Source organism: Thalassophryne amazonica, chromosome 18 (genome assembly GCF_902500255.1).
Source record: "Thalassophryne amazonica chromosome 18, fThaAma1.1, whole genome shotgun sequence".
NCBI lineage: Eukaryota > Metazoa > Chordata > Actinopteri > Batrachoidiformes > Batrachoididae > Thalassophryne > Thalassophryne amazonica.
The window spans coordinates 33227931-33251410 of NC_047120.1; the positions used below are offsets into that span (position 1 = coordinate 33227931).

The 23480-nt window shown below is 41.1% G+C and overlaps 1 protein-coding gene across 1 annotated transcript in view; it reads right to left on the bottom strand.

The window, feature by feature from the left end:
* The window catches only part of usp54b (ubiquitin specific peptidase 54b), a 206017-nt gene that overhangs the window by 83780 nt on the left and 98757 nt on the right, over positions 1–23480 (bottom strand). The window contains exons 7-8 of the mRNA XM_034193455.1: positions 18037–18142; positions 4197–4343 (exon numbers count right to left, since the gene is read on the bottom strand). Of these exons, the coding sequence (XP_034049346.1) occupies positions 4197–4343; positions 18037–18142 (253 nt within the window). The remainder of the gene's footprint in view (positions 1–4196; positions 4344–18036; positions 18143–23480) is intronic.

The following is a 23480-nucleotide window of genomic DNA, read 5'->3' on the forward strand; positions in this document are numbered from 1 at the left end:
ATGGTCTCTTGGTTAAGCATTGGTCTTGAGACCAGAGGCTCCTCAGTTCAAACCCCAGCCTGATTGGAAAATCACTAAGGGCCCTTGGGCAAGGTCCTTAATCCCCAAGTTCCTCCCAGTGTGTAGTGAGCGCCTTGCATGGCGTCACCCTAACATTGGTGTGCGTTGGGCTTGTGCATGTGTCTGTGTGAATGGGTGAATGTGAGGCATCATTTAAAGCGTTTTGAGGCAGATGGAAAAGTACTATATAAATACAGTCCATTTACCATTTATTTAGGGAATAACCCCCTTGTGTCTGATGATTTGCAGACGTTCATGCTGGTTATACAGTCGCAAATTGACCGGATATTTGCAACCATAATCCAGCCTTAACGTCTGCAAATCATCAGACACAAGGGGGTTATTCCCATTCTAATCCAATTCCATCATTTGCACGGTTTATTTTTCTGTAGGCAATTTGGTCGGCAAGGCTTACCTTCGAGCCGAGGCAACGTCGCTCCAACATCGGTCAGGGCGCGGAGTAATCCTTCAAATGTGAAACTCCATCACATCCATCAAATGTGAAGTGGTAATTCTGTATCAGAATCCACATCAATACTTCCGTATGGTAGCTTAAATTCACCCATTTCTGCACAATCGTCGGTACGTGACTTTCTCTCGCTCTCAGCCATTATTAACATCTGCGTAGCAGCACGCACGGCCGGTCAGGGTGCGGAATAATACATCCGAATGTGAAAAGGTTGAATATTTTGCCACCGTTACAACGATATTATACGGCCTGAAATCTCACATGATTAGCTAATCATTTTTGCGGGAAAAAAAGTAATTGGATTAGAATTGTAGATATGCCTCAGTACACCACAAAAAAAATGCAACAATCAAATCACAAAACAACCAACCAACCAACAGTGGAGGTTAAAGATTTAAAAAAGAAAAAAGATGCACAATAAGAGACGTGATTTAGTAACCACACAAAAGCAGTAAGTGCAAAAGACGATGCTTCAAATTTGCATCTGACAATAAGTGTTTCCCAACAGTGGGATAAAAATGAGACATAAGCAGGCTGCTGAGGCAGAAGATTGAGGGAAAACTTGAGTTGCTAGAGCATTCATTCACTGATCCATTATTCATAGATAGCACTTCAGAATGCTGCTGGAGATCTTACAGTGGCATTAAAATGTATCCAGTCACGGCACAGAGAATCAAGTGTCACGGCACAGAGAATCAAGTGTCAATCGAATACTGTGGGTGCAGTTTGCAATGTAAGCCTGATGCATCGCACATTTAAATAAGAGTAACCAATGTCAGCTCTGTAGATATGTCTGCCCGTGTGTGATACCAATGAGTGTGTTTAGAATGTACAGGAACAGGAGTGGCTGAGTTTAGCGGGAGGTGCAACATGTCTGTTTGAGTCAAATAACTAGTGGTCAAAAATACAACTTGACTGATCTCAAAACTTGAGTTTTTTTTTTTAAATCAATGATCAAATTAGCTACATTTTTAGATATACAAGCCAGACTCAAGGTGAAAGGTGCTGGCTTGAGGTTCCATAACACATTGCCTAAACTGCATGATGCAAATCAGTTGAGCCAAGAGTGTCGACTGACCATCGTGCACATCTGTGCACATAATGTGAAATTGTGATGCACCTTCAATGAGTGAATGGATATACTATTACCCAAATCAGTTGAGCCAAGAGTGTCGACTGACCATCGTGCACATCTGTGCACATAATGTGAAATTGTGATGCACCTTCAATGAGTGAATGGATATACTATTACCCATCATCTATACTACTTTTTCACATATGTTCAAAACTGTTTTGAAGTGAGTTTTCTTTGTCTGTAAAAAGGTTGGATTGTCTGAATTAGTGTTTGCCATGCATGACGTATCAAAGCAAAGCTTGCTGCACATTTTAATGATGAATTATCACATATATGGTTTTGTTTTAAACCAGGTTTAATGTCCAGACCACCTGTGAAAACGCCATCCTTGTTCATCCGCATAGTCCAAGCTGCAGGGAGAGAGAAAACCAGCCCAAAAATATGGGCTAGTTGATTTCACATCCATATCATGTTCCTATGATGCACTCTTTACTGTGCGTAGAGTGAAGATGTGGGGTGAACCCGGTTCTGTAAAGTGCATCTGAGTCCTGCATTCTTAAAATACCACAAAGGCACTTCAGTAGAATTTAGACCTGCCTTAATGTGTTTGAAAGCACAAACACTTTCTTGTGATAGACGTAAGTGACATGCGCCAGTTTCATGCTTGACAACACCTCATTTTTAGACAAACATGACCACCGATATGCAGATGAGCACAAGTACATCTCTTATCAAGAAAATGGGCGTTGGGCATGAAAACGACAACTGCATCAGATGAAACTAGCAATGACACCTTTCAGACTGTGGTACTGTGGTGATTTGACCTTAATGTAATGAGCCCTTTCTGTATTTGAGAAAAAGGCGAGCAATTCAATATTTATTTTAAGGACTATATACTATAACTACATTTCAACTCCTACTGACATAAGGTTTTGTAGGATTGGAATAATTTGATATCAAAACTGAAAATATACAACCACTTCCAAAATCTGTTTGGAGGAGAAACTGATGCAACTTTAGTGGCTTATGCACATAAGCAGCTCTAGAGTGCAGCTCCATGGGGCTATGGCATCCTCCTCTTTCACCCATCCCAGTTTGCACACGATAACCCCACTACAAAACTGATATTTGTCATTCCATATCCCATTTTCAGCCTCAGTTTCTCACCAGCCCCTCTGTCCCCAGTTTTCATGGCACCTGTCAGAGATTATGCTCTGTAGGCAGTATGCATTTGCAGTAGCACGATTAAGAATAGATCATTTTCTTGTCAAATAACTCAGCTGGAAACCAGAACTTGATGAAAAAGAATCAAGAAGAAAACAACCCAACATTCAAAGTTTGTTCTTCTCTGCTGCCTTCACATTTTCCAAAATTTTTCAAATTTTTATTTTCATCCAGTCAAACGTGTAAATGTATAACTATCATGACTGTTTAAAATTGTAGTAAGTTGTTAAAATTGTTGTAATTTTATAAATGTAATGATTATATATGTTCCTGAGGCACTTTATTAGGTACACCTTGCTAGTATGGGGTTGGACCCCCTTTTGCCTTCAAAACTGACTTAATTCTTGATGTCATAGATTCAACAAGGTGTTGGAAACATTGCTTATGGCCCAGTCACACAGCACACGATGATTCCTGAACGAAGGGAAAAAAGTAAAAAAAAAAAAAAAAAAAAAAGGCACAAAGGTGGGCAAATGAGCTTTATCATCACATATCAACAGCCTGCGAAAAGCAAGAGCGCAAAAGGGACGAAAGAGGAACTAAACAATACTGAAGCTAACGATTTTGAAGCTTTAAACGAAATGCGCCTGGAGCCACAGCTGGAGCAGTGTGTGTCTGCATCTCTGTTATAAGACTCGGCGCTGGGATGGAGCTCATAACGCCTGAGTCCTGGAGAAACTGCAAACAAAAGCTGTGGAGATCTGTGTGCACGTTTGGTTCCTCATCCAGAACAAAAGAGGGACCATCTCCATCATCACAATCCTCACTATCTGATGACACGCTGAGCGCTCCGTTTTGCTCCAATTAAAAAAAAAACAAAACACTCTGGTGTGTCATGGTCACTGCTGTATCACTGTATTACATTACTAAGCTGTATATATTGATTTATAACAGAAAACTGTCAAAACTGGGAATAAATATAAGTGTAAAGATGATTGACTATATCAGAGCAGTAAATTGATCAGTCCATGTGAATGCCGCGCATTGACTCCACGTTTCTCTTAAATATGATTTTACAAGAATTGAAGCACACAAATTCTGTTCAATCACATCATATTGTATGACCATAAAAAAACATTCTTGGGTTTAATACCTGCCACATTGGTGCTTTTGAGTGTTATGTGCCGATTTACTGTATGTAAGGTTCTGAATGTTTGGGTTTTAGGCACCCCCAGAATGTTGCCGTCACATATTTTAATTATATTTGTATTTAAATACGAGTATGAGATATTAAGCAGATTTTCAGCGTTTCACCAAATGGTCGGCATATTTAATTTGCGTAACATATTCATGCCGCACTGCACAGTGTACGCTTTCCTATTTTCCGTGCACACTTTAAAATGCATGTAGACAACATGTTCTGCTTACGTCTCCCAGGCGCAGGCAGGTTCCCAGACTGTGGATGACATCCTCTGCCAGGTCGGAGTGATCGGAATCCCACACCAGGCCGATGGACACGATCTCTGGCGAGTTCATCAGCACCCGGCGGATTCGCAAAACCTCGCCACAGTTACTCTGTGGGCAGGGGGGAGGAAAAAGAACATTTAGCAATCAGAGAGTCATACTCTGTGACACAGCGTGATGTCCTTGATGTTTGATACTAAAACTGTTTCTTTATTCGGTATTATGTGCACATGCATGCACATAGATTTGCACAAATTAAAGAGTGGCGCAATAAAAGGCACGGATAAAAGAGCGAACGTCAGAGGAAGGAGCACTGTTGAGTTTGTCCCTTGGGCCTTCTGTTAAGTTCAGAACCGCGTGTTCCAAATCCTTCCTTTGAGTCATGACCCACTGCAGAGCCGTTGCACGCGAACGCATGCACGCGCACACACACACACACACACACACACACACACGAGCATGTGCCCGATGCTGGCAGAGCCGACAGGGAAACAGCCGGAGAACACCCCGGCAACCGTGCGCTTTGCCAACACGGCGCTCGCACACAGAACCCTCTCTTTGTGGGCAGCGCGCCGTCTCGTGCTGGCACCGGCGATGGCAGGAGAACGCTTTTGCCAGGGTCTGAGTTTCGATTCTTTCAAAGGAACACAATCACAAAGCAGAAAATCAGCCAGCAAAGAAATACGGGCTATCCGCTAGCGCCAGACGCAGCTACCTTTCTGTGCTGACAACACTCTTCAATTTATCGCACAAACAGTTTTGACTGCCTGAAACATTTTCTTCATAAGCTACAACATCGACTGCACCTCCTCCCCTCCGCGCTGCTATTTTATATGTACACATCTCTCCTGTTTCCCTGTGGCTACGGAGACAGTTCCAAGAGTTATATAATGGTCCTGCAGGTCGATGGATACTGTAGATTTGCAGAATGCTGATCGCGGCACTATTCAAAGCAAAATGAAACAACTTCTGAAAATGTTTGTGCTCGTGTTGCCTCATAGCTCTCGCCGCATAGAAATAAGGACGCAACCAAACGTTTAGCACATTTATGCATTAGCAGTTGCTTTTGTCTAAACTGATTTACAATTCAGGAAATACAAAACAAGCTTGGAAGAGATCAGAAGACGCATCAAGACAAAATGTAGCACAAATGAGTTCCAGATGCTAACAGCACAGCAGTGGTGGGGACAGTTCAGCTAATCAGTAAAAGGATTGGAATAATCTGATCTCAAAACTGAAACTATACAACCACTTCCAAAATCTGTATGGAGGAGAAAGATGCAACTTCAACAGCTAATTAAAGGAGCTAACGTTTGATTAGCTGCTCAGCTAACTTTGAAAACCATTAGTGGACCAATTGGCTTCCACTAAATTTATCTCTGCTAACCTTAGGTCTGCTCAGATGTTAGAAAAATAATGTTTAAAGGCCAAGAATGTTTGTAAAATCATCTATGTTTGATCCTGCTGGAGTTTATGCGTTAACAGGGCAGAATAGAGAGTTTTCATGTGACGTATCGGCCACGTGAGTTTTGAGCCCCACAGCCATTTTGGATTACAACGCAGTGGCTGCTGTGATATGCTACGTGCATTTGGCGAACAACTGCAAAAGCTTCAACAATGGTCAACTTTTGTGCCGTTGTCGGTTGTTCAAACAGAGGTGATAAAAATGAGGCAGGTCGGTCATTTTACAGGCTGCCAGCAGTTATTGTGAATCAAGCAGTGGAGTGTTACGAGCTTTCTAAGCGATGCAGAGAGACCTGGCTCAGCAGAATAGGTAGAGCAAATCTGAAGGAAGTTTTAATATGGCCAGAACCTAGCAGACTGCCCTTAAATCCACTGAAGGAAAAGCGCAGAGGAAGCAGCTGGCTACCAAAGCCGCCCAGAAGAGCGCTCCAGCTACTGGCGGTGTGAAGAAGCCTCACCGTTACAGGCCTGGCACTGTGGTGCCGAGAGAGATCCGCCACTATCAGAAATCCACCAAGTTGCTGATCCGCAAGCTGCCCATCCAGCACCTGGTGAGAGAAAGTGCTCAGAACTTCAAGACCAACCTCTGCTTTCAGAGCCCCACTGTGATGCTCTGCAGGAGGCCAGTGAGGCTGACCTGATCGGCAGCTTGTGGATCAGCAGCATGTTGAGGCGGGTGTGCAGACAAGAGAACGTAGCTACTCTGACTAGGTGAGTAGGCTAACACTTAGCAATACGACCTCTCCCATTTGCATCTTCCCTTCTCCACTGGGAACTGAAAAAAACCTGCACTTTTCACGACCGCTTCTGTGATTGCAGATGAAAACAAAACAGTACACCACTTTTCCATTAGAAGTGATGCTGTTTATGGGAATAGACTAATGTCCGGGTGGAGTGTGGAAGTGTCAGTACAAACCATTCGGAGGATGGGGGTTTCAGTGGAAACCATTTTAAACCAGCATGTCCACTAGGTGGTGGCGAGCAGAAGTGGGACGAGGTCACCAGTAAGTCATTCTCAAGTCATGAATCGCCAAGTCACAAGTCTCAAGTCAAGTCCCAAGTCATAATGACCAAGACTGTTTTCCAAACTGACTTGGGACTTGACTTGAGACTTGCCAATTCATGACTTGAGAATGACTTGACAGTGACTTCGTCCTACCTCTGGCGGTGAATATGCTTTTAAGTTTACCGAGTGGGCCTGAATGGTTTCTGCTGAAACTCCCACACTCCGCCCGGGTATTAGTATCTGCCATATTCGGGCAGGCTGTCTCCAGATGTGGTCAAATCCTGCGATATCACACAGGGGTTCAAACAAGACTGCGCTGTCCTATTGGTTTGAGTTTGGCAGGTCAATCCCCTGGCAAGGGACGGCCACAGAGAAGAGTCTAGAGTCTAGCTTGAAATTTGTAGCTGCTGTGACATTGCAATGCCAGATGTTGCTTATAGCCCAAGCATAGGAAACGCAACATGATGGCTCAAGCAAGTAATACACTTCCTTCCCAAATAGAAGGCCTGCAGTTCAAGGCCACCTGTGCCCCATTCTCCTTGTACAACTCCAGTTGAAAAAGTAACCATTACTGACTGCCACAATCTTTTTTTCTTGATTTCTTATAGTGTTTCTTAAAGCCAGAAAGTTGTCATTTGAAATGACTTTAGTTTTGTGTCATGTCTGTGATCTGCTTTTTTTCTACAAAATTAAACAACTGAATGAACATCCTCTGAGGCCGGTGATTCCATAATTTTTGCCAGGGGTTGTATAAAACATGTACCAAGTCAACATGTGGTCAGTGCCAGATCCATGGTGACAGACCCAAGAAAAACGAGGGAGCAGCCAAAAGAAATTCATTACAGGAGTTGTAAGAGTGCACCTGAATTAGTGAGGTGTCTCAGTAACCACAGCAGCCTTCCAGTCGCACATAGATGGCTAGTTTCAAGAGGTCAGAATTGACCGCTGGTCTGACAAGGTGGTTTCCTATTGGGAACAGGACGGTTCCATGGGGTGGGGGGATTTAGCAGCATGCAGCACTGGCAAATGCTTCGAGACCTCACCTGACCTTGTATACAACTAACAACTAACAAGGACTTGATCTTGATGTGAACACCTACTGGGACCAGTGGAGAGAAATGAGCACCATGATATGCAGATGTTTTGCATGATTAAAGGTGAAATGTGTGCTTGCATTGTGGATCAGCTGAAAGAGCTCAAAGAGAGCAGTAAACCTGCCAAAAACGCATTAAAGTAGTAAATGCCTGAGATGACCACAGGCTGTGCTACATGCTCATTTAAGTATGATCCAATTTTCTTGATGGTATACTTGGCAAATCTGTATGACATAAATCAGTGGTCTCTACCTGGTTCTAGTAAGGGCAAAGAGTGGTACATGTTTTCAGCCATAATGGATGACTTCAGTGATGAACTCTTCCCCTCTAGTCATGGTGGTGTTAATCAATGAAATCACCTGAAGAGCTGCCCTTTCGAGAACAAGCCTAACATCGCCCATCTCAAGGTAAGGGTTAGCTTGTTGTGAGTTATGGTCCTGAGGTTTCTGAACAAAATTGATCAACTGAAGGAGAAAGGAATCAACTTATATGCTGAATTGATGTTGAACTGAAGATCATGACAAAGGCTCTATAATAATGCACTGGGAGAATAGAATAGAACAGAAACTTTATTGTCATTGCACATATGAAATCCACGCAGACACGAGGAGAACATGTAAACTCCACACAGAAAAGGCAGGAATCGATCCCACGACCTTCTTGCTGTGAGGCACCAGTGCTAACCACTAATGCACCGTGCCGCCTCTTGTTGGGAGATCCAAATGAGATGACAGTCTCCTGTCATCACCCCTCATGGTGTCTCAAGACAACTCAATGTTTTTACAATGGCTGAAGCATCTACGCCTGCAGACCTGGGAGCAGACCTGAGTGACAGATATAAAGCCACCACCAGAGAGGGACAGTATTACGCTCAAGGACACATGATACTAAGCAGGATTCAAGCCCAAACTACAAGAAACTACATCTTTGAAAGACTGAGCTTGTTGCCCGATGGACAAGTAGAGTTCGGCATCAGCATAACATTGGTATGAAAAATTAAGTGACAGGGCAAGATACTGTACAGTACTGATGTGCAATGGTGGGCACAGTTCCGCTAATCCACTAACTGCTAATTAGCAAAGCTAACATTTTTGTTAGAGGATTAGCTTTTCAGCTAGCTTTCAAAAACATCTGGGGACCAGTTAGCTTCTGCTAGATGTTGTTTTGCTAACTTTCAGTCCACCAACTTTTTTTTTTGCTGGTAAACGTTAACGGTCAAAAACGTTTGTAAACCCTAAAAATCATACACATTAGTTCCTGTCTGTTGTGTGTCTGCAAAAGTCAGGCTGGTGTTCTGTCAAGATAAGCTCCCCTGTGTCTATTAACACTGCAATTTACTACTTTTGATAAAGATTATAACAGTGTTTGGGTCTTTATTTTATTTATTTATTTTTTGTGCATTCATTTTGTGTCATGTTTACGGATGCAATACCGGTGAGCCATAGCTCCTTTAATGGTTTACAAATATATAATATAGGGATAACCTTTGACTTCGATTACTGCGATTTGCTGCTTTACATAAATATGATGGCAGTGTTTGTGGTTTTATTTTATTTATTTATTTGCATTTGTTTTGTGATCCTGGGAATGTGTGGGTTATGATTTGTCCTTTGAATTTACCCAGCAGCCCATGAGGCGTTTACACTCAAAACTGGTGTGTAATCCGATGTGGCCGTGACGAGTCAATCTGTAAAGTTAGCGGTCAGCAGCAACTTCCACTACATTTTTTAGAGGTTTATTGGTTTAGCATTATAAAAGTTAACTTTTCAGTTAGTGGATTAATGGTTATCCAAGCTAACTTTTCAGTTAGCTGTGCCCACCACGGCTGATGTGCAGTGAGTTTACTGTGCCAGCTATGCAGACCTTTATGTATATACAGTGAGGAAAATAAGTATTTGAACACCCTGCGGTTTTGCAAGTTCTCCCACTTAGAAATCATAGAGGGGTCTGAAATTTTCATCTTAGGTGCATGTCCACTGTGAGAGACATAATCTAAAAAAAAAAAAATCCAGAAATCAAAATGTATGATTTTTTTTAATAATTTATTTGTATGTTACTGCTGCAAATAAGTATTTGAACACCAACCAACCAGCAAGAATTCTGTCTCTCACAGACCTGTTAATTTTTCTTTAAGAAGCCCTCTTATTCTGCACTCTTTACCCGTATTAACTGCACCTGTTTGAACTTGCTACCTGTATAAAAGACACCCGTTCACACACTCAGTCAATCACACTCCAACCTGTCCACAATAGCCAAGACCAAAGAGCTGTCTAAGGACACCAGGGACAAAACTGTAGACCTGCACAAGGCTGGGATGGACAACAGGACAACAGGCAAGCAGCTTGGTAGAAGACAACAACTGTTACGATTATTTATTAGAAAGTGGAAGAAACAAGATGACTGTCAATCTCCCTCGGTCTGGGATTCCATGCAAGATCTCACTTTGTGGGGTAAGGATGATTCTGAGAAAGCTCAGAACTACACAGGATGACCTGGTCAATGACCTGAAGAGAGCTGGGACCACAGTCACAAAGATTACATTAGTAACACATGATGCTGTCATGGTTTAAAATCCTGCAGGGCAGCAAGGTCCCCCTGCTCAAGCCAGAACATGTCCAGGCCCATTTGAAGTTCACCAGTGACCATCTGGATGATCCAGAGGAGGCATGGGAGAAGGTCATGTGGTCAGATGAGACCAGAATAGAGCTTTTTGGAATCAACTCCACTTACCATGTTTAGAGGATGAGAACAACCCCAAGAAAACCATCCCAACCGTGAAGAATGCTGGTGGAAACATCATACTCTGTGGGTGCTCTTCTGCAAAGGGGACAGGACGACTGCACTGTATTGAAGGGAAGATGGATGGGGTCATGTATTGCAAGATTTTGGCAAACAACCTTCTTCTCTCAGTAAGAGCATTGAAGATGGGTCATGGCTGGGTCTCCAGCATGACAATGACCCCAAACACACAGCCAGGGCAACTAAGGAGGGGCTCCGTAAGAAGCATTTCAAGGTCCTGGAGTGGCCCGGCCAGTCTCCAGACCTGAACTCAATAGAAAATCTTTGGAGGTAGCTGAAACTCCAAACCTGAAAGATCTAGAGAAGATCTGTATGGAGGAGTGGACCAAAATCCCTGCTGCAGTGTGTGCAAACCTGGTGAAAAACTACAGGAAACGTTTGACCTCTGTAATTGCAAACAAAGGCTACTGTACCAAATATTAACATTGTTTTTCACAGGTGTTTAAATACTTATTTGCAGCAGTAACATACAAATAAATTATTTTAAAAAAAATCATACAATGTGATTTCAGGATTTTTTTTTTTTTTTTATGTCTTTCACAGTGGACATGCACCTAAGATGAAAATTTCAGACCCCTCCATGATTTCTAAGTGGCAGAACTTGCAAAACCGAAGGGTGTTCAAATACTTATTTTCGTCACTGTAATTACGCTTAACTGATCCCATATGAAATGCTGTCCAATGCACAGTTTCCTGCACACACTCCTCACCGTTCCTATCTTCTATCTGGCACCAATAGCATTTTCCAGCACCTGTTATTCCTTTGCAAATACCATCATTTTTGTTTGAGCAAAGCCCAAGGTGGCAATAACAAAAGCTCAGCACTAAATGTGATGGAAGCTAAACAGAGGCAGGTTGTATCCTCCCACAGGACTGTACACACACATTTTGACGAATAACTGTGTAACTATAAGGATGCAACAGTGGTGCTAGAGCTGTGTAAAGGGCATCTGGCTCCTCATGCTAGAGAGGAGTCTCTTTGTGTGGACACTTTGGCAGTGAGGTGTGGGTAAGTGGAGCCAAGTTGGATCTTTTCAGTGCCATGCAGCAGCAGCACTTTCCCATGTGGCACAACAAAATACACAAGCCTGCAGAACAAAGAAATCGCACCATTGATTTACAATACCTCTATGCGCTTCCGTCACCGTGTGCATCCATCTCATTTCTTCTCTCATTTTCTCACGATGGTCAAACAGAAAATATGCATGATATACTTATAGTGTTTAATAAGAACAACACCTAGATTTTGTAAAAAAGAAAATAAAAGGTACACTGTCTTCTTTTGAGTTTTTGAAGACCTAAAATCTAATATATAAAACTGACCGCGTGTGTGTTCGCTATGCACAGCCACAGTAATTAACCAATCAACACCATACTTGGTATAGTGACTGGGGGCACCAAAGGGGGAGGTCACTGGGGCCCTTAGGTTGAAAGCGTGAATGCACAAACACACACACATTTAAATATCAGATTTAAAGATCAATTCTATTCAATTAATTAAATTATGTACCAACTGTTACTATGGAGACTAAATAATACTAACATTCTGCACAACAGAAATACTGATGCACACAGACTTAACTGCACAACAAAGCATAAAACCACAGATATTTAAAATAAAATGCTCAGAAAGGTCACAGCAGCTAGCAGCCACTCTTTGCTGGACCCTGGACCTGGCACGCTAGTTGTCACTCAAAGCTACCATGTCCCTAGGTATTCAAAAGTTTATGACTAAGCTTAAATAGATGAGTTACATGGACAGTCACACATTTTTCACCCTCTCCAACCCAACCACTCACACACATAGTTGAAATGAATAAGAAAACTAGTTTTTGAGACGAAAACCTTTTTTTTTTTGCACCATGCTGGAAACACGTTCATTTCTGCTGTGAAGTAGGAGGTGGGGGGAGGACATGAGGATTGACTTGTATTTTGGAGGCAACCTCAAGTGGTCATTCAAGGAACTGCAGGTTTTGGCACTTGCCCGCTGGCTTCATTTTCTACCCGCGGAGGTTGCTGCTTAGATCAGGCCAGCACAGAGAAATTAACACAAGTAAATACGGGTGCCGTTATGTTCACTGTGGATATTATGGGTATAGTTTGGTAAAATACGCCATCTAGTGGTTGCTTTCAGTTCACTTTGCTTAAGACAGTAGAAGAAGAACTCAGACAGGAAGTCACTGAAAAACTGCATCACTGCAGGCGAATTTGCGAAATGTAGGATGTAGGGGAAGGTTCCACCCTTTTCGCCTCCGACTGGCTCGAAGGTGAGCAGCAGTAGAAGTCTGTTTTGAAACGTTATCTCACGCTCGAGCAGGACAGACTGACTGACTGACAGCTGAGCAGAGATAAATGTTTTAAAAGTGCTAAATCATTTAAGTTAAGTGGTAAATATATCTGCAAAATAACTAGAAGGCTGTACTTGGTTATCGCAGGTGAATAGTTTATCAATGGCTGCCCACCATCGCATCTTCAGTAAAGTTACTATCCTAGTGGTGAGCAAACTAACACTAACTTTATCTACGCTGCCATTTCTGCTCGACCCCCACATGGCTGCATGCAGCTATATTTCTTTTTTAAGTATTTGTATTTGTTTTTGACTGGCTCCTGCACCTTAATTTGAATATGTGCACAATCCCAGATTAAATAAGATATAAATTTATCAGTATAAACAGATAAACAATGTAAACAGTCATTTCTATATTGCAGTTATTACAGTTCATGTCAACACATAAATGCAAGCATCTGTTTTTCTTTGTTTCTTTTTGATATTAGAATGCTACAATCTAGTAATAAACTTACAAACTGCTTACATTATACGTACATGCTGATGCCTTATTTCCCTTGAAAAAGTTTCTGGTGACCCAGTGTATCTTACTACCAGTCACCTCGTTATTACTTCACATCATTAACCCATTTTTCCCAGACATTAAAATATGTAAATCATGTGTGCTTGGTACCCCTTTGAAATGATCAATTTTTTTTTTTTCCGTGGAAAAGCAGGTGAAAAGGTGATTTTTTTATGGTTGTTCACAATAGTGAGCGGTGAGGGTTTTTCATGGGCAATTGACACATTTCTCTGTGTAATCCTCAGTATTTTAACATATTTCAGCCAGAGATGTTTTGAATAGTTTGTCCTTGATCAGTTCTACATATTTACTTCAAATTATTAAACATAGCCCCCCACGCCCCTAACTGGGTGGACCTTAGAATTGTACTATGACAGTATGTTTGCTCCACTAGGGTGGAGTGTGCACAATGAGGTGGTGAATGGTGGATGAGGTGTGTGTGGGGAGTGTGTGCAATATATATAAAATGCAGTATGTAAGGTCCATTGGTGCACAGGTGAGACAGTGGTGGTGCTGTAAAGTGTGTAAATATTGGACTATTCTGACATGTGAGGCCCACTGGGGTGGGGTGGTATGTTTATGATTTTGATTTATTTTCATTAGTCACTTCCTCCAAACCATCAACATGTTTATTAGACCCCATTCCTACCAGGCTGCTCAAGGAAGCCCTACCATTAATTAATGCTTCGATCTTAAATATGATCAATCTATCTTTATTAGTTGGCTATGTATCACAGGCTTTTAAGGTGGCAGTAATTAAACCATTACTTAAAAAGCCATCACTTGACCCAGCTATCTTAGCTAATTATAGGCCAATCTCCAACCTTCCTTTTCTCTCAAAAATTCTTGAAAGGGTAGTTGTAAAACAGCTAACTGATCATCTGCAGAGGAATGGTCTATTTGAAGAGTTTCAGTCAGGTTTTAGAATTCATCATAGTACAGAAACAGCATTAGTGAAGGTTACAAATGATCTTCTTATGGCCTCAGACAGTGGACTCATCTCTGTGCTTGTTCTGTTAGACCTCAGTGCTGCTTTTGATACTGCTGACCATAAAATTTTATTACAGAGATTAGAGCATGCCATAGGTATTAAAGGCATTGCGCTGTGGTGGTTTGAATCATATTTATCTAATAGATTACAATTTGTTCATGTAAATGGGGAATCTTCTTCACAGACTAAGGTTAATTATGGAGTTCCACAAGGTTCTGTGCTAGGACCAATTTTATTCACTTTATACATGCTTCCCTTAGGCAGTATTATTAGAAAGCATTGCTTAAATTTTCATTTTACGCAGATGATACCCAGCTTAATCTATCCATGAAGCCAGAGGACACACACCAATTAGTTAAACTGCAGGAATGTCTTACAGACATAAAGACATGGATGACTTCTAATTTCCTGCTTTTAAATTCAGATAAAACTGATGTTATTGTACTTGGCCCCACAAATCTTAGAAACATGGTGTCTAACCAGATCCTTACTCTGGATGGCATTACCCTGACCTCTAGTAATACTGTGAGAAATCTTGGAATCATTTTTGATCAGGATATGTCCTTCAATGTGCATATTAAGCAAATATGTAGGACTGCTTTTTTACATTTGCGCAATATCTCTAAAATTAGAAAGGTCTTGTCTCAGAGTGATGCTGAAAAACTAATTCATGCATTTATTTCCTCTAGGCTGGACTATTATAATTCATTATTATCAGGTTGTCCTAAAAGTTCCCTGAAAAGCCTTCAGTTAATTCAAAATGCTGCAGCTAGAGTACTGACAGGGACTAGAAGGAGAGAGCATATCTCACCCATATTGGCCTCTCTTCATTGGCTTCCTGTTAATTCTAGAATAGAATTTAAAATTCTTCTTCTTACTTATAAGGTTTTGAATAATCAGGTCCCATCTTATCTTAGGGACCTCTTAGTACCATATCACCCCAACAGAGTGCTTCGCTCTCACACTGCAGGCTTACTTGTAGTTCCTATGGTTTTTAAGAGTAGAATGGGAGGCAGAGCCTTCAGCTTTCAGGCTCTTCTCCTCTGGAACCAGCTCCCAATTCAGATCAGGGAGACAGAAACCCTCTCTACTTTTAAGATTAGGCTTAAAACTTTCCTTTTTGCTAAAGCTTATAGTTAGGGCTGGATCAGGTGACCCTGAACCATCCCTTAGTTATGCTGCTATAGACAGACTGCTGGGGGGTTCCCATGATGCACTGAGTGTTTCTTTCTCTTTTTGCTCTGTATGTACCACTCTGCATTTAATCATAAGTGATTGATCTCTGCTCCCCTCCACAGCATGTCTTTTTCCTGGTTCTCTCCCTCAGCCCCAACCAGTCCAAGCAGAAGACTGCCCCTCCCTGAGCCTGGTTCTGCTGGAGGTTTCTTCCTGTTAAAAGGGAGTTTTTCCTTCCCACTGTCGCCAAGAGCTTGCTCACAGGGGGTCATTTTGACTGTTGGGGTTTTTCTGTAATTATTGTATGGCTTTTGCCTTGCAATATAAAGCGCCTTGGGGCAACTGTTGTTGTGATTTGGCGCTATATAAATAAAATTGATTTAATTTGAGCTGGAACAAAGTCATAGTAACATTTCTGAGTGAGATATGTTCATATTTTGATAATTACACAAAGAAAACTGTAAATTCTGGAAAATTTGCCAATCTTAGTGATATGTTTATTTTAACAAACCTTCCTGGTTCACACGGTAGGTTTCCAAAACCTGAGAGACCACACGTGCAGATAAGGTTTTATTTGAGAGCATTGGTGTAATAATTTGATTCTGTCTGTGACACTATAATGTAAACAGCTCTGGTCATGTGACAAACTGCACTACGTACTTGATATTGCACATAGTTCATTCAAACCCTTCCATGTCTCCATTTTTGCTCTACATGTACTGATGATTGATTCAGTAACATTTTTAAAGCCTTGAAAGTGTCAATTTTTTTTCCCGGTCACAATTGTGACTGATGGGTTGAAATGGATTAAGACTGTAGGAGATATTTTACTGCATAGGCCTACATTTGGACCCAGGCATTGTACAAGTCTGCATATGCTGTAATAGGATACTGTTCAATGCTTGAGAGCCAACAGAGTAAACAACATTCCAACATTATGATCACATTGTAAGTTCACATTTTCATCACAAAACTACCCCAAAAAGCTAAGACTAATCTAAACATGCTCTAAAAAGGCTATAAAAACGTGAGCTTGGAATATAACGGCACGCATTTATCACACTGTTACGATCGAGATAAGACAACGGCAGTTCCTGAATGTAAGATGACATTTTACGGCCAAATCAAATAGCCAATCATGTTAGACGCCTTCTAGCCAATCATAGGCGAAAAGGGCGGAACCTTCCCCTACCATCCTACACAAATTCGCTCACTGCAGTTCATGACAGCTCCACTTTCCTGGCTCCTTCATTTTGGTGTATGTTAAAGCATCATCTGTCAGTATTTTATAGTTAAAAATAACTGGACGCCAGTCCTTTGGTTGCATATATGAGAGTTAAAATGTTTTGCCGCACTATAAAAGCTGTAAACCCATACGCTAATGTTCATGCTAATCGCTAAGCTAACAGCTATGTCTCATGGTAATACCTATGGTAATGTGCTGGTTATAGAGGGTTTTCATGTGATGTATCGGTCACATCATTTTGTGCCTCGCAGCCATTCTGGATTATGACGCAGTGGTCGCTGTGATATGGTGCATGCATTTGGCGAACAACTGCAGAAGCTTCAACAATGGTCAACTTTTGTGCTGTCGTCAGTTGTTCAAACAGGTGATAAAAATGATGCAGGTCGCTCATTTTACAGGCTGCCAGCAGTTATTGTGCATCAAGCAGTGGAGTGTTACGAGCTTTCTAAGCGACACACAGAGACAGATCTGAAGGAAGCTTTAATATGGCCAGAACCAAGCAGACCGCCTGTAAATCCAAATCCAAAGCCGTCCGGAAGAGCGCTCTGGCTACCGTAGGTGTGAAGAAGCCTCACCGTTACAGGCCCGGCACCGTGGTGCTGAGAGAGATGCGCTGCTACCAGAAATCCATTGAGCTGCTTACACTGTGACACTGCCGGCCACTTTATTACATCGCCATTGAATTCACTATCCGGTATAACATACAGATCCACTGAACCAACTGTTACACATCGATCACGATAAACAGCTTTATCTCGAGGGTTTAAAACCTAGTAATAAGCTTTCATTCTCTCTATTTTCTTTCACACGCCAGCCGCGTAGTAATCCGCGATGGAGATGGGAGCAAATTGGTCACGTGACTGAAAACCCTCTATAGCCTGACACTTTTGTTTTAGTACAAATATTAATATGTATGTAATTTTTTCTGTTTTTTTTCTGTGTTGTTACAGTTTCACAAAAAAAAAAAAAAAAGATTCAGTAAACTACACTGAACATCTCCCAGAGTCTGTTTGGATAGCGGGATCAGCTTCTAGCGAGGCCATTTACAGGTGCAGATTACGCTTTGCCAATTACTGTCAACGCATCATGCTTGATGCACACAGAAACACAGTACTTTTGACTTTGTGTGAGTGAGTGAGTGCATGTGTGCGTGCGTGCTGTGTGTGTCTGCGTCCTTACAGGGCAGTTGCGCAGGTCTCCCATGTTGCTGGCATTGCGCAGCAGTTCCCCAAACATATCTGGTGTGGGCTTCTCTCTGCATTCCAGCATCCTCACTGCCTGGTTACTGCAACAAAATACGTGCACAAGCATACACAATGAATGTGTGTTCTTCACAAGAATTGTGCAAAAAAACAAAACAAAATGGACTTTCTGGACGTCTGAAACACTGATTATGAAAACTTTTACCTGCTGCAAATGTTGATCTGCACCTCAGTCTGCAGATGTCATTAATTAAGAAATGCAGACTTTGAATAAAACAAAGTGTCAGTTCAAGCAGCTGCAGTACAGGCCACTGTGGGGTGTCTACATTTATTTACAGTATGCGTGATGAGTACTCCTTTTCAGAATGGTTTGAACTCAGCCAGAAACACTCCACAGGAAATAAAACAATTGTCTGCAAATGATATTTGGCAATGTGTTCTGTTGTCTACGGTTCGGCCTACACAGACTCTGAATCAGCTTTTCTCCACGGCAAGGAAAGAACAGAAGGAAACTACAGTCCGGCTCGGCATCGTATTTTTAATTATGGAATTTAAAATATGTCCAGAACTAAATAAAATTTTGTATAACAGGAATATTTAATAAAATGTAAAAAAGATACTGGACATCACTGACAACAACTGCTTTCATATCGTAACATTAAAACAGTTATTAGTACTACTTGGTGAATTTACAGTAAATCATCACTTTCACTTCCAAGTTTCTTTGCACATCTCAGGTGATGGACACATGAACATATCCCAAGTCACTCAATCTGTTTTGGATTTCATTTACATTAATCATTATGAAATACAAACAGTGTGGTAATTTGTCTGCATGTTGTGATAATTGTACTGTGGAGCCTGTGTTAAATTTTTGTTTTGTTTTTGTTTTTAATGATAATGGTGATATCATGAAAATTCAGCTACTGCATGGAAGAAATAGGGACCTCTTGTAGAGGTTATGACTACATAACTGTAAAAAAAAAAAAAAAAACTATGACTGGCCAGAGAGCTACTGTACGTATTTGACTCTTGACAGAAAAATGAGTCAGTCACAAATACTCCATTCATTGTGTTTCAACACACTGACAAAATTCAGAAGGGAAATATTTTTGCATGTTGGGAATAAGCAGCAGTGGCCTTGGGGACCAGCAGACAGAGCTCTGAAAAGCTCATTTCTGTCCAACTTCAAGCACATCTTCTCTTGATTTGCATTATGGTTGTGGAGATACAATTATTACCTGGAACAATCCCAGACATGTCCAGCAGGTGGCTCATAACCTACAAGTATTCAGTAAATTCAACCACACCTGCTCCTAATATCTATCATCCTTCCAGCAGCCACCAACCACCCAGCAGTTGGCAGGGCTCAGTAGGTGGCTCATAGGCCGGTGGGATATTACCCACACAAACAAACAAGCAAACAAACAAAGAATCACTTGCATAGTGAGGGAGCATCAGCTGACATTTTGCCCATGTGACACTTTTCTCTGTGCATGATCCACAGTCGCTAAATTTGGGGACTTTATGACCTTCCCTAGCAACTAAAAATCCTATCTAGTATGAAGTAACAAATTTGGCAGCTTTTATTCCACACACACTGGTCAGTTTTGTAACAACAAGATTGTTTGGAATGTTGTTGATGAAGGGAGACAAAAGATGGTGACACTGGAAGATGTAGGGGAGGAGCTTTTGGGAGGCTCACATGTTCTCTAACTTGTAAGTTTGCTCAATAAAGAAGCCCTGCCAGTAAAAGTAATGTTATATAGTAATGTTTATATGTAAATATAATATAATATAATATAATATTATTATATATTATATATATTATATAATATAATATATTATTAATTATATTAATTATATAATTGGATTATATAATATAATATTATATGTTAATATAATGTTTATATAGTAAAAGAAGACTCAACCAGCTGAAACATTGTGGCACCAGTCCTTAATGCAGCACAAGCCATTGTGCACTTGTTAGCTAGCCTCGAGATAGCTAACGTGAGTTAGCTAACAGTACGTGGAAAGGAACTGCTTAAACATGAACGTAGGACTTTAAACTCTACATAGAACTTGCAATGGCATACACAAATGAGACATCAAAAGTCAAATTGTTTTACTATGCCATTGGAAAGAGAGGGAAAGAATGTTTGTGTCCCGATGTCCTTCTCTTTTCTGTCCCCCCAGCAACAACATTCCCAACAATACCGTTGTAACATGTTTGTAAACGTTAGCTGAGTATAAGAAAATTACAAAAACAGAACATATATATACCACTATGCAGGCCCATCAGTCTCGCCCACCCCCACACCACCAAATACAAAACAAACAACAACAACAACAAGCAAACAAAATAATCCAACTTTCAAGAGAACAAGATGTCGTTCCCACCATACCCAAATTAGATGTGACCAGCATATAAATACACATTAGTTACTGCAGAGAAACGACTGTTTGAAAATACTGGCCATGGGTGCTGTCATTTTTGTGGGAAAACAAGGATTATTGTCATCATCTTTGAACATAAATCCCAGTTATTTTAACACAGAGGCCATGACAACACGTCTGCAGTCCCTGTAGATGGTCAGAGGAAGCTGGTTGTAATTGCTATGGAGACCCATGAACATTTTATTACAAATATCTGTTATAATATGACTTGTTATGTGGTTAATTCTTCAAACCTAATCGTCTAAGATGTTGGTGTGCTGGTATTTGTGCTCAATGAAATTACCATGTGAGGTAACTTTTGTATGCTAACTGGTCAGCAGCTATCGATAGCCTCATGATGTTAGATCCAGATCCATGATTACTAAGGAAATAAGCACATTATAATTTTTAATGCCCAAGATAAAGCCACCAAAAATATAATTTAACGAACATATGAGCTTACGTTAGCCTGTTAGCTGAGCTTGTTGGTGTTCCGGCTTGATTTGTCCCGCCCAGGTTATTAGCTGAATTTGTCAGCAAGAAAACAGCATTAACATTTATAACAGCTATCGGTATCTTAAGGACATTAGATGCAGTTAATCCATGATTTCTGATTAAATAAATGGGTCATAATTTTTAGCACCCACACCAAAGAAAAACCATTACGATAACCATCGCTCAACCCCCAAGAATATGATTTAATAAACACAAAAACCAAAGTTAGCCTATTAGCCGAGTTTGTTGGTGTTCTGCGTTCATTTGTCCAGGGTGTACATTGTCTCACCCACGCTTCTTTATCCATATATGGGTTGGCCCTACGGACACACACACACTAACACACACGTGATGCGCATTATATATCGAATGACGTCATCCATAATATGTAATGGCGACTTTCAACAACATTTCAGAGAGATATTTTTGGAAATAGTGCCCTGACCTGAAACCAAACTTGATTTTTGGATTGATGTGGTGAATAAAATTTTAACGAACATCTAATTTGTTTATCCATGCCCTTTTAATCTGGAAGGAATATGATGATAGCATGCATTGTTTTTAATGTACACTGACTCAGCACGACGTTTGTGTTGTGAATAACCAAGTTACCCAGATCTCTCACCTCCGCCTCGGTTCCTCTTCTCACCTGTTCTACCCTGCAATGAACTCTCCCTCTCCATCTCTGCTCTCCAATATCTCGCTCCATTTCCACACCTCCCTCGCCCTCGCCTCTCCAAAGGTGCAGATGAAGAAAAGGTTAAAAACCAAAAACCAAAAAAAAACAAGACCAGATTCAAGCGTACGACGAAAACGCGGGTGAACAAGATGTTTGTTTTGGGGGTTTTCTCACCCAGATTTTCATTTGCATGTAGCTACTGGTTAAGAATAGCTTTGAACTGCTAACAGGGACACCCAAGCCACGTCATAATTCATTTGCACCTTTTTCTCGCCTATTCATCCTGTTTTCTCTGATGCATTCTATTTCAAAAGAGCAATACGCGCCGATACCTTCCCTTATTTCCTCACTCGTTCAGTCGTTACGAGCCACCGTCCAACTTAAAGATTTGTGTCACCCCCTGCGTCCACTGAACCAAATAGCTGATTGATTACTTCTATTCTTTATTTCACTGAGCCAAGGCGCAAATACCATTTTCATGCAACAAAGGTGCATGCTCATTTTCAACATCTGTCCTCATTCACATTTTCTGAGCATTGGAAAAACATTCACTATCTGTCCAGGAACAGGACAAGGTGACGCCCACGTTGGAACTGACCACAGCTGATGAAGAGGAGATAGCTCAGTGGATAAGGAGCTGGCCTGATAGGTTGAGTTTTCATTAAAAAAAACAACTGCAATGTGGTAAAATGTATTCATAAATATGAAAGAACAGGCTCTTAATAATTATTAACTATCGCGTACTGTATTTTTTTTCTCAAGATTTGTTTTTGCATAAGTTTGAAAAAACAACAGATCATAAGTTTCGGATAAATTACTTGTCATTTGTGCCACTTCGAAAAGTAAATTCATGATAACACTCATACTGAACATAATTTTGCTTACATAGACTGATTTTGGAGATCAAGCAATAATTGCAGATGGGCTTTCTGAGGTCCCAGATAGCTTTTCTGATTTTCTTTTCTAACTTTCAGAATTTAGTAAATTAGCATATGGTCCATTGATACTTATGTGTAGACACTAGTCCCTAGAGGAAACTATTTTTGGTTTCAAATCTGGGCAAATGCGGTCCCAGAAAATTAGGAATGTGACAAACAAGAAACAGGTGTTGTAAACAAGTCAATTCTGCTAAAAATACAAACTTGCAGAAACAAAGATATTATTCTGACATGGTTTCGCATATAAGACTGGCATAGCATGTTTCAAGTACACACATATATGTCAGAAGGTGGGGGGGACATACCATATTCTGTTCCCCCCTGGTTGAAAAGGTGGTGGGGGGGGAACATGTCCCCCCCTATCCCCCACCAAACTGCATCCATGCACTTGACCTTGTACACTCACCGGTCACTTTATTAGGTACACCTTGCTAGTACAGGGTTGGACCCTCTTTTGCCTGCAGAACTGCTTAATTCTTTGTAACACAGATTCAACAAGGCGTTGGAAACATTTCTCAGAGATGTTGGTCCATATGGACATGATACCATCACGCAGTCGCCTATTCAACCAGTCTGCACATTCTCCTCTGACATCAACAAGGCATTTTCATCTACACAACCGCCGCTCTATCTTCTCTTTTTCGGACCATTCTCTGTGAACCCTAGAGATGGTTGTGTGTGAAAATCCCAGTAGATCAGCAGTTTCTGAAATACTCAGGCCAGCCTGTCTGGCACCTACAACCATTCTGATTCTCGGTTTGAGCTTCAACAAGTTGTCTTTACCACATCTAGATGCTTAAATGCACTGAGTCGCTGCCATGTGATTGGCTGATTAGCTATTTGTGTTAAGCAACTGAACAGGTGTACTTAAAA